This window comes from Chiloscyllium plagiosum, unplaced genomic scaffold (genome assembly GCF_037043375.1).
Source record: "Chiloscyllium plagiosum isolate Xiang-an unplaced genomic scaffold, Cpla_swu_hap1 HiC_scaffold_15, whole genome shotgun sequence".
In the NCBI taxonomy this organism is placed as follows: Eukaryota; Metazoa; Chordata; class Chondrichthyes; order Orectolobiformes; family Hemiscylliidae; genus Chiloscyllium; species Chiloscyllium plagiosum.
The window spans coordinates 40,753,218-40,765,957 of NW_028270153.1; the positions used below are offsets into that span (position 1 = coordinate 40,753,218).

General features: G+C 40.8%; 1 protein-coding gene across 2 annotated transcripts in view; it reads left to right on the plus strand.

The window, feature by feature from the left end:
• helz2a (helicase with zinc finger 2a) overlaps positions 1–12,740 on the plus strand; it is a 107,117-nt gene that overhangs the window by 80,851 nt on the left and 13,526 nt on the right. For both annotated transcript variants that reach the window (XM_087994919.1, XM_087994920.1), the window contains exons 17-18: positions 7,073–7,294; positions 11,811–11,964. In XM_087994919.1, the coding sequence (XP_087851045.1) occupies positions 7,073–7,294; positions 11,811–11,964 (376 nt within the window). The remainder of the gene's footprint in view (positions 1–7,072; positions 7,295–11,810; positions 11,965–12,740) is intronic.

Genomic DNA, 12,740 nt, shown 5'->3' on the forward strand with positions numbered 1-12,740 from the left:
CACACAGTAAACAATGGCACATGCAACTTACAGTTCAAAATCAGATGGACAGAAGGACAGAGAGAAAAGTTCCAGTTTCCCCTGTGACTCTTACTCAACTCATACTGAACTGAATTGAACTGCTCACCTAGAGAGCTGACCATGCCCCCTTGACTATACCCGTTTTTCAAAAGACCTTTCAAGCTTTTGGCCTGAAGAACTATCTATTTGGGTAAACAACAAGGCCCCAATGAGCCATTCAAACTTCAGACACAGTGGAGCCTGGTCAATTACTCCCTTGCTGAAAATAAACGCAAAGGCAAAGTAACCTTGTACCAGACCAGCATTGTGACAAAACAAAGAACAGTACAGCACAGGAACAGGCCGTATGGCTCACCAAGACTGCGCCAAAACATGATGCATTTCTAAACTAAAAATATTTTGCCTCTACACGGTCTGTATCCCCCCTATTCCCTGCCTATGCACATAAATGTTCAGGTTCCTCCAGAACTTTACTATTCTATTCACCTGCACCTGCTCCTCTGCAATGCATTCCAGGCACTTATCACCCTCTGTGTAAAAAATGTCCCTCTCACATCTCATTGAAACTTGCCCCCTTTTAGCTTCAGCCTGTGTCCCCTAATAATTGACATTTTAACTCTGGGAAAATAGTTACATAAGCAGTTCATGCTGGTTCATAGCTGGCATCAATTAATTGGTATAATTGGTATAAGTTGACATAATTGGCCTTGGCTTTAGTTGTATTGACCAAATGTGGTCTCAGGGTCACGTTATGCCTGGAGGGTATACCATAGCAGGTGCTGCAGTGTACCAACTTAATTCCTACTGATCTATCTCATTTTGCGACTACATGTTGTAGTATGTCATTGCATGCAACATAATCAGATCCTTTAATCATTCTGACATGATCAACTTAGTTAACAGTAGGGGGTTAGGTCCATGGTATTAAAGCACCATTGGTGCTGTGGTAGCACCGATCTCATCAAGACCCAGGAAGCAACTTTGCAATTTATTTGGATAGAATATATCTACACCATTCCCTGAATTGGGTGAGTCACCAGTAGTTTCTGACTTTCTGGTTCTGGATTAATCAAACTCAGGCCAGTAACCTTCCTGTGCATGTTTCTGGGCACATTTGGGGTAGCATAGTGGCTCAGTGGTTAGCACTGCTACCTCACAGCGCCAGGGGGCCAGATTTGATTCTACCCTCAGGTGACTGTCTGTGTGGAGTTTGCATGTTCTTCTATGTCTGTGTGAGCTTCCTTCGATTGGTCTAGTTTCCTCCCAAAGGCGTGCAGGTTCGGTGGATTGGCATACTAATTTGCCCATAGTGTCCAGGGATGTGTAAGTTAGGTGGATTAGCCATTGGGAATATAGGGGTAGGAGATGGATAGGGGTGGTTTGTTCTTCAGAGGGTGAGCGTGGACTTTATGGGCCCAAATGGCTAGCTTCCACACTGCAGAAATTCGATGATTCTATGAAATATTTTCAGTATCCAGTGGTGCGTTATCAATTCTTGAGTTAGGCTTCTTGCAAATTGATCGTTATGAGTGCATATTTTATCCTTTAGTGCTTCTGACAGCAACTATGGAGTATTATAATTTATACTTGAGATTTGCCATGATTTTAGGTCTAAATTAATGCGACCAAAACATATTTTGTTTCTTTCTCATCTTAGACTCCTTATCCAAGAGCTATACAATTCTTCTAGTCAGCTATTCATTATTAGGTTTGTGGCCTGCCTAGCCAGTTGACTCAAGGCGTATCTTACAGATAGTCTTTAACTATTCAAATTATTGGTCACACCTAACGTATTCAAAGTAATGCCACCTTTGGTGTACCTATTGTCATGATGCTGTCCTTGGAAGGTAACATAGAAATGGATACCACATTAACGTCTACTAACTGCATGTAGTGACAGTGAAGCATCATACATCACAACATGCTAATCAATTAATATCAATACACAATTCTTTACAATATTGTCCTTCAAGTTTTAGTTCCCACATGAAAGGAAGTAAATGAGTGTATTGTGGTGAAATCTTAGCCAAGCCTACAACATGCTATGTAATACTCAGGGCTTTTGGCAGTTGTCTCCTTTCTCTATTTTAGTGTTGTTGCATGTACTATCCAGGTTGCAGGCAGGTTCTCTTACTGATATACACAGTGGACACTTCTCAAACAGCTACACTTACCAGGAGGCTACTATCCATTTCTGTTACCCAACTACTGCCATTCTTGTGTTTCACCTGAAACAAAACAAGAGACCTACTGCTGGGGCACTCCTCATAGAGTCACAGAGATGTACAACAGGCAAAAAGACCCTTTGGTCCAGCTCATTCATATCCTCAATTAATCTAGTCCCATTTGCCAGCATTTGGCCCATATCCCTTTCTATTCATATATCGTCCAAATGCATTTTAAATGCTATAATTTTATCAGCTTCCACACATCCCCTAGCAGCTCATTCCATATACACACCACCCTCTGTGTGAAAAAGTTGACCCTTAAGTCCCTTTAAATTTTTCCCCTCTCACCTTAAACCTGTACTGTCTAGTTTTGAAATCCCCCACCGTAGGGTAAAAGCTGAGACTATCCTATCCGTGCCCCTCATGATTGTATAACTCTCTAAAAGTTCACCCCTCAGCCTCCGACGTTCCAGGGAAAGCCTATTCAGCCTTTCCCTATAGCTCAAACCCTCCACTCCTGTTGGCAGAAACAGAATGTAAGTCATTTAGTATGAGTTGAGACAATTGGGAGTGGTGTCACCACATGTAAAGTAAAGGGAAGTACCAATCTCATTGTTTTAAGATTTCTCAATTTACAGGATATTCCTATACCAAACCCTGAACTGACACAAATTGTCTGACTTAAATACATTTTCGATCAAAATTTAAAATGTTTTTGTGCGTAGTCCAAGCAGATGTTAATAATACATGAAGGCACATCCCCTTCATGAAGGGCACTTTATATTACCCTCTATGCAATTAGGATTAGGGGCTTCTTAGACTGTGACACCCGAATGGCTGAATACCTGATCTTTGTCTTTGCACTTACCAATACTCTTTGCTTTGGGAATCAATTCCAGCCACATGTTTTATCTCCTTTTCTACTTGACACTCTTGTTTGTTCTTTATCTTAGGTGATATCTTCTTGTTTCTTTTTCCTCATTATTAACACCTTTCCCATTTCAAAATCATCCAACATTTAAGTAACAGTGTTATTGGGTTGTCATGTTGTCATCAATGTGTATTTCTCTTTAAAACAAACTTTTTTCCATAAACATTGAAACTGAATATATAAATACATTGAAATTCACTGAATTTCACTTGTTCACTATGTGTCTATGTATTGCTTTGTTTCAGAAAACCACATTAAAATGAAATGAACTTAAATAAGTTATTAGTTCCAGTTTCTTCCAAAGGTTGGATCAAATTCTTGAAGTTGCTGGGAATGTTTAACACCCAAAAGCAAAAGACATAAAAGATCCATTCCAGTCAAAGCAGAAGGTGTTAATCCAGTGACGTGAAATCTTAAGCTGCTAGCAGAAAGATTAAACTTTTCTTTGTTTGTTTCTCCAAACAAGCAGGGCAAAGCAATTTTTTCACCTACCCACTTGCAACAGTCTACGTATCCAAAACATAAATTTCTGAATAAGGAGTAAACTTTCTTTTTTGTTTTCAGCAATTTTAGATTAATACCAGTTTTCTCTAAGGTGTTTTCTTTTAGCTTCTCTCTCAAACTGATTGTGGTCAAACTTCCTAATTTTAAAATTTTGATTTAAAGTATATTTAAGTCAGACAATTTGCTTTCAATTTCTGATTAATAGTGTTCAATTTTAAAATTAACTTTCCCTTTGATAATTGTATCAGTGACAAAAGATTTAACTTTACAACGTTTCTAAATCAAGATCAATACAATTCAGGATTAATCATAATTACTCCAAACATCTGGATTACATGATTAAATATTAAAGTTAAATCATTCTCACCATGTGTGAAATTTGTATGCAGATCAAAAATCCCCTGTTTGTAAGAAAATTCTGAAATCAAATCTCTGGCCAGTTACCATGGTTCCAGGACTCATTCTTTGAAAGATTTACATCGTTATTACTCTTCCCACAAGTTACACTACTTGTTAATATTTTTCAAACAACTCTCTGAAATGCAATAAGGTTAATTTCCAAGAAGAACCTTAATCTATTTCGCCCAAACCAAAGGAGGCCTGCATGCTTCCACATGCAGTGCAATAGATCTATAGCTTAATTTTCCAGAACATCAAACTGAGACAGGCACACTCAATCACAACCCATGTATTAGTATTGGAAGCCTCCTTAGACTTACATACAATCTCTGCAACATTCAATTTAGCACCATTTTGGCTTCTATGAAAGTTGTATGTAGTGTTCCCTATAAAGGGATCTCCAAATTTTCATTGACGGGCCTCACATTTTCCTTACCACTTGAATGTCAGACCTTATTATACCCCCATCCCAGAGGTATCCTCCTAGACGTTCTATTCACCTCAAACAAAACGGTTGCTTTTGAAAAGATGAATCATGCATTTTATCATTATCTCTTTTTTGATCAATGTATTATGATTATGTCCTGAGGCACATCGCATGCATTAAACACCAACAGCTTTAAAATGTACAAGAACAGATCACAAAGGGTTACTGAGTATCTCCTGGCAGTCCAACAGGCAGAAAGGACCAGATCAAAGTCATTAAATACACACAGAGATAAGGCGCACGACTTTTTATTTCAACAGTAATCGAGATTACCGTGGTTGTTTCACTTTGAAAAGAATTCACAGAGAATAGAAGTTTACTTCGAATTCTCTTTAATCTCTCAACTTTAATTGTGGAGTCAAACTAACAAATTGTTTTCTTTGTTGCCAAACACATAAGCAGCTGACCTATTATCTGCTGAGTGAGCTCGTATCCTCTAGAATTCAGCAGTTACCAGAAGCAGTTGTCTGTCCAATTTCTCTTTAAATTCTAATATCCTCAGCTCATACAGTGTCCTCCTTCCTTGTGTCAGCCTCTCGATTGTCTGCTCTTGTTTGCCATGGACGACGTTATATTTATAGTCTGCCACTATCTCTTTAGGAAACAATCTGTTCCTTTTTCGAATCATGGGATCCCTGCTGTGTGGAAATACACCATTTGGCCCATTGAATTTGCACTGACCCTCCAAAGACACCCCACCTAGACCCATACCCTATGCCTGTAAACCCACATTTACCAAGGCTAATCCTTCCAGTCTACATTGCGCTGAACACTACATACAATTTAACGTGGCCAATCCAACTAATCTGCACATCTTTGGACTTTGGGGAGAAACCAGAAAACCCAGAGGCAACCAGGCATCAAAGCTTCCTTGCCTTGCATTTCCTTTTTGAGCCTTTCCCCCTCAGACTGAGATATGAGCCTCACATTACTGCTCTTTTGCCTTGCCATTTAACTCAGACAGAAAACTATGAAGTTTCTCTGTCGAGTCAATTGGATTAGCTTTCACTCAGGAGGTCATGCCACAGTAAGTAAAGGGCAGCTTCCAGTATCAGTCCAGGAACTTAGAAATGGTCAGTGAGTCACTCAGGATGCTCAGAGCCAGGATTCTCTCTTCATAAGGCAAAACCCTGTCTTGTCTCTTTCTGTCCTATTGTTTTCCTGCTGGATTGAAAGACAGGGAAGTATTACAGGAGATAAAAGTGGTGGCACAGCCAATATTGTAGGTGTGCTAGGGGAGGTGTCCTGAGTGAGTGAGTCGGCAGTGCAGACGGTATGCAGCATTACTGCTAGCAGGAAGTTGGGTGGGTGAGAGTAAGTGAGGGATAATGTTGCAGGCAATAATGAGAGTGACAAAGTATGAACATTCATGGGAGATGGATGCAATAGCAGAGGTAGAATGAGGTAGCAAAAAGAAAATGGTGACACCTATGTTGATGGAGTGGAGAAGGTCATTGACTTTCTTACAGTTCTAGGCATTCCTCCAAATGACTACAACTGCTTAAATCTTGGTAGCAACCTCGAGCCAGGCTAACATGGTCGTGTTTTGTGGCTTTCTGCGCTGGTTATGGGCAGAGGGAGTTCTACATCCATACCACCCATCCAGCAGGATCTCCAGGTCTCTGTTGCAGAATAAGTGCAAGTTCCCCTCAACTGGACAAATGTCAAGAAACATATGGCAACTGTGGAGTTACAGTGTTTGTCCAAATGCACAATGGTCTATTAAGGATGGCACAGGCGTGAGGCATGACGGGGAAATACGAGATATTCGATGAGTGGTGAATTACTCTGGGAACGGCATTCTGTGGAAATTGAACATGAGTGATACCATAGGGGTGAGCTAGGTTACTAATGAGAAGAGTTTGGTGAGAGAGGGCGAGGGAATGCACTAGGCCTCGTGATGACAAACCCTCTAAAGATCTTGATGCAAGTTGGACTTAGCCAACAAACAAGATGTAGGTCACAGACTTTAGAACCAAGGGAAGTGTAAACAATAGCTTGCAAACTTAAATGACAAAAGGATGATGGTGAAAGGCAAGTTGATCAACCAAATAAATAAAAGATGGATCTTGTGTATAAATGACAGCAGTAGAACGATCAAAAGCACTGGCTGTCTGTAAAAAAAAGAAGCCGTAGTTATGATTATATGGAGCAGAAGCTGCTGTTTGGGAAAATGATGTAACACGATACTTTTCCATATTGAGAAATACCTGCGACAACATTGCCTATAGCTACAGGTACACCTGGAGTTCTACAACCACTCTGTATTGTAGTATATAATAGATCTTGGCAGTTTAGAGAAAATTTTGTGCTTGAAAATTTGTGCATGGCTATTTTCCTTAAAGATAAATTCTCTTCTATTAAAACTAGAGTGAAAGATTTGGATTAAGTACAAAACAGCTAACTATCTCTAGCAGGAGTTATTTGATGTGATGGAAAATACAAGCTGAACATCCTTTTAGATTCTACGTTTTCTTAGTTAATGTGAATTTGTTTTCTAAATGTTCATACTTCATTACTTGTTAAAAAAACTCCAGTGAGTGTTTTCATTTAATTTTTCAGCAAAAAGAAATTTGCCAGTTTCCTTCTCAGATGTTTTACAACGGGAAGCTGGAAACTGATCCTAAACTTGAGCGTCGTCCCCAAAGTGTCTTCTATCATCGTGGAAAGAGGACCTGCCCAATAATCTTTGGGCATGTCCTGGGAAATGAAGTTAGTTTGATGGTCTCAACTGAGGAGGGAAATGAGAATTCCAGAGCAAATAAATTGGAGGCTGAGAAAGCTGTGAGTACTTTTCATTTTCTTTACTCTTTCATGGCATGTGGGCATCCCTGACAATGCCAACATTTGTTGCCCATCCCTAAATGACCTTGAATGGGGATGCTTGCACAGCCATTGTAGAGGGAAGTGTCAACCACATTGCTGTTGGTCTGGAGTCATCTGCATTCCAAACTAAGTATAGGTGGCAGAATTTGTAACCTCAAGATCTTCAGTGAACTTGATGTCTTCTTACAATGACTTCATTGTCACTAGTTTTCAATTCCAGATTTGTAAATCGAATTAAATCCCACCAACTGCCAAGGTTGGATTTGAGCTCATGTTTCCAGAGCATATACTGGTTGAATTATTAGTCCAGTGATATTATTACTAAGCCACAGTCTTCTCAGAGAGAAACAAATGAAATTTAGTGGCTTTACCAGCCAATCCATAAGAAATTTTATTTGTATTTGTCCATTGAATAAAAATTTCTCATAATTTCATTTATCCCTTTGAAAGTTTGTTTTTACAACAGCTATAAATCCAATTTTTATTTTAAATAAAATATTATAAATGAAATCTGAAGATTCTTTCACATTCATCTTTAAAATACATCAGGCTATTTCTTACTAAGGATAAGTTCTCTTCACAAATTCTTAACGTTTGGCAAAGAAAGCACTGGATTTTTTTTCTGGAATTATTATACTACCTAGTGACCATTGGTGAAACAAGAAAATTTGCTACTTATGGGTCTTCCAAACTTTGATCCAATAATTTATCAATTATTATTCTTGAAAAATTGTAGCTGAGAAACGTCAGGATTTCAGATGTGATTGCTTTTACAAGGGAACCAGATGTTTTACAGATGTTCAAAATGCGTACAATATCTGTACACTACCTCATTTTAGTCAAAGTGTGTTATCTGTGGCTCAATTAACAGCAATCTCACCCCAAAATCATGAATTTTCTAATTCAAGTCCCACTCCACAACTTACACCCAAAAGCCACAATTGACACACAGTTCGAAAGGAGTATTAGATTAGATTAGATTAAATTCCCTACAGCATGGGAACAGGCCCTTCAGCCCAGCAAGTCCACACCGACCCTCCGAAGAGTAACTCACCCAGACCCATTTCCCTCTGACTAATGCACCTAAGATTATGGACAGTTTAGCATGGCCAATTCACCTGACTTGCACATCTTTGGATTGTGGGAGGAAACCAGAGCACCCGGAGGAAACCCACACAGACCCGGGGAGAATGTGCAAACTCCACACAGACAGTTGCCCGAGGCAAGGATCGAACCTGGGTCCCTGGCGCTGTGAGGCTGCAGCGCTAACTACTGAGACACTGTGCTGTGATAACTTCTCTTCACAAATTCTTAACCTTTGGTAAAGAAAGCACTGGATTTTTTTTCTGGAATTGGTATACTACTTAGTGACCAAATTGGTGAAACAAGAAAATTAGCTACTTATGGATCTTCCAAACTTGTGCTTCCAAACATTGTACTTTTAAGTGAGCCATCTTCCATGTGATATGTAAATGAGGTCCCTTCTGCATGTTCAGGTGGATATAAAAGATCCCATGACACTATTTTGAAGAAGAGCCAGAGGTTATAGTTATTGTAATCAACCTGTTCTGATATTTTACGACACCACCCAGGACAGATGGGACCTGAAACCATAGTTTTTGGACTAGAGGGAAGGACAACAGCACTACTCCACAAGACCCTTAACTGTGGATAGATCCTGGTGTCCTGGTCAATATTTGTCATCAATCAATGTCCCAAACACATTTTATCTGATAAGTCATTGATTATCAATTGCTGTTTGTGTCTGTTTACTGAGCAGAAATTAGCTGCGGTGTTTCCTACATTACAACAGTGATTATACTTCAGAACAATTAAATTATCTGTAATGTATGTCCTGACAACATTCCAGCAGTAGCCCTGAAGACTTGTGCCTCAGAACTTACTATATACTTTGCCAAGTTATTTTAGTACAGCTATAACACTGGCAACTGCTAAGCAAATGTGGATAATTGCCCAGTGCACAATAAGCAGGCAAATGCAACCTGACCAATTAGTGGTCCTTCAGTTTACTCTCAATCATCTGGAAGTGATAAGGCATGCCATCGGCAGTGCTTTCAGAGTACATTTAAAAGGGGTTACCTGCTTATAGATGAGCAATTTGCATTCAGCCAGAGTTACTGAGTTCCTGGTCTCATTCCAGCCTTGGTCTAAACATGGACAAAAGAGCTAAACTGGATTGTGAGGTGAAACTAATTGTGCTTGATGTCAAGGCAGCATTTGACTGATTATGGCATCAAGTAACCCAAGAAAATCTGGAGTCAATGGGAATAAAAGGGAAAATTCTTTGTTGGTGGAGAGAAAGGAAGATGGTTGTGTTTGTTGGAAATCAATCATCTTATCTCTCAAAATCACATCATGATTTCCTCAGGATAGTTTCTTAGGCCAAACCATCTTTGGCTGCTTCACCCTTGACCTTCCCTGGGGATGTTTGCCGACAATTGTAAAATGTTTAGCATCATACACAACCTCGGATAACACAGCAAGACCTTGACAACATCCCAGCTTGAGCTGATAAGTAGCAAGTAATATTAATGCCAAGCATTTGCCAGCTCCAACAAGACAGAATCTGACCAGGCTTAATGCTTTATTATCAACATCCTGGGGATTACTACTAACCAGAACCTGAACTGGACAAGTCTTGTAAACTGGCTACAAGAACTGACAAGAGATTAGGAATTTTGCAGCAGATAACTGACCTCCTTTCCCCCAAATGCCTATCTACCATTGACAAGGCAGAAGTCAGGAGTGTGATGGAATCCTTTCCACTGGCCTGAATGGCAGCCTGCATTTTTGACACCACATCCACTACCTTCAATATTTACTACCTTCACTTGTGATGCACAGTGGTAGCAGTGCGTACCATCAACAAGACACATTGCAATAAGTCATCAAGGCTGATTTGGCACCCCCTTCCAGATCTAGGATCTCTCCCACCTGGAAGGACAAGGGCAAGAAACTATATGAAACACACTAACAAAAGCTCCCCTCCAAGCCACCATCCGAACTTGGGGACATATGGGTTTCTTCACTGTCACTGGGTCAAAATCCTGAAACTTCCTTCCAAGCCTGGGGTGTACCAGGGACTTCAAGATGGCAGCTCACTGCTACCACCTTCAGGGCAATTAGAGATAAGCAATAAATGCTGGCCTAGCCAACATCACATGAACAAATAATAAGGAAGTGCTGTAAGTGAGGCGTCTGGTTGTTATGAACAATCCAATATAATTGTAAATATGTATTTTTACAGTTCTTTTCTGTTCAGAAGTCCTGCAGCAGCAAGTTTCAGATTACAGGGTTCACCCCAGCCTTTTCCCCTCCTCACCATCCCACAGCCCACGCGTGCCCCCCAAAAGAGTCAGCTGAGGACACAGCTTGGTCAATTTCGCAGCCACTTGATGCTCCATGCAGTGTTAATTGGCCCGAGGTGGAATTTCTGCCCCTCACTCAATAGGAAGTCCTGACTCAGAGACCACATGACCGGTGTGTTTATGGTCCCAGCAGTGAGAGGGGAAAAAAAAATTAGAGTCAGGAGTGCACTTCCTGGAAGTGTGGTGAATGCAGAATTATTGAGACATTCAAGAAGACTGTGGACAAATACCTGAATAGAAATAGGTATGGGAGAAAGCAGAAGATAGGAAGTAGGTAATGATGCTCATTTGAAGAGCCATTGCAGAAGCAATGGGCTGAATGGTCTACTCCTGCCATGTAACATTTCTGTGATTCTGAGTGCCAGCATCTCATGGTTAGGACTACAAGATTCTAAATGCCAACGTTCAAGATCAGGTAAATAGGGATGTGTGTGCAAGATTGAATCCAGAGAGTCCATAAAAGTATGCAGGATTGCAGATCACAACCATGTTCTGAAATGGGCTCATGGAGAACTGAAAAAAATGTTAGTTGTTGACAAAAATACAAATCACACTCATAATATTTGAACAGTTGAGAACAAACCAGTGAAAACTAAATGTGAACATTATTTATCAACCAATCTATATTTGGTAAAGGACATTAGATTAAATTCCCCTACAGTGTGGAAACAGGCCCTTCAGCCCACCAAGTTCACACCGACCCTTCGAAGAATAACCCACCCAGACTCATTTCCCTCTGACTAATGCATATAACGCTATGGGCAATTTAGCATGGCCAGTTCACCTGACCTGCACAACTTTGGGCTGTGGGAGGAAACCCATGCACGGAGAATGTGCAAACTCCACACAGACAGTCACCCAAGGCTGGAATCAAACCTGGGTCCCTGGTGCTGTGAGGCAACAGTGCTAACCACTGAGCCACCGTGTGGAATGAAGTCTTTTTCTGTCAGGATGAGTAGTACATCACTTGGTTAAAGGTACATACTTTATTACGAGAGCTGGATCAGGTGAAGAGAGAATAACCTGTGAGTTTAAAGTTACACCTTCATGTATTCACTGTCTCTATTTTTCCAATTGATGTACAGGTGTTCATTGTGAAGCAGTTAACCTTTGCCAAAATCAAACCAAACGATATTGCAGTTTTGACACCCTACAATGCCCAGGTGTTGGAGATAAACAAGCTGCTCAGTGCAAAAGGAATTACAGGAATAACTGTGTGCACCATCATAAAAAGTCAAGGTACTTGTACACGTAAAGTTCACTTCCTTTGTAAATGTTGATGGCAACTACGTTGCTTATTTCACAATGTCGCTGTGGGATGTTTTAACCTGCCAGAGTATGAACATAGGAACAGGAGTGGAGATTTCTCCAGTTTCCTCATTTCCCCTCCCCCCACCTTGTCTCAGTCAAATCTCTCGAATTCAGCACCGCCTTCCTAACCTGCAATCTTCTTCCTGACCTCTCCGCCCCCACCCCACTCCGGCCTATCACTCTCACCTTGACCTCCTTCCACCTATCGCATTTCCAATGCCCCTCCCCAAGTCCCTCCTCCCTACCTTTTATCTTAGCCTGCTGGACACACTTTCCTCATTCCTGAAGAAGGGCTTATGCCCGAAACGTCGATTCTCCTGTTCCTTGGATGCTGCCTGACTTGCTGCACTTTTCCAGCAACACATTTTCAGTTTTGTGGGTAAAAGGCAATGAAGTGTTCAAGCAGCCATGATTACTTTGAATGCTGGGACAGGTTGTACACACAGAATGGCGTTCTTCCTTTCCTATGTCTCTGTGTCCCTAACTAATGGCAGGGGAGCTCAGGCCCGTGTGTTGCACAACCTGCAGTATGTGGGAAATCTTAGGTGCCTACATATACAGGAAGTGTCACGGGGTTGACCAGCTTAAACACCAGGTTTCAGAACCTGAGTGTTGGCTGGAAGCATTGCAATGCATCCTTGAGTCTGAAAGTTCCATAGATAGCATATTCTAGATGTGATCATCCCCCCAGCTTACGGAAGAGC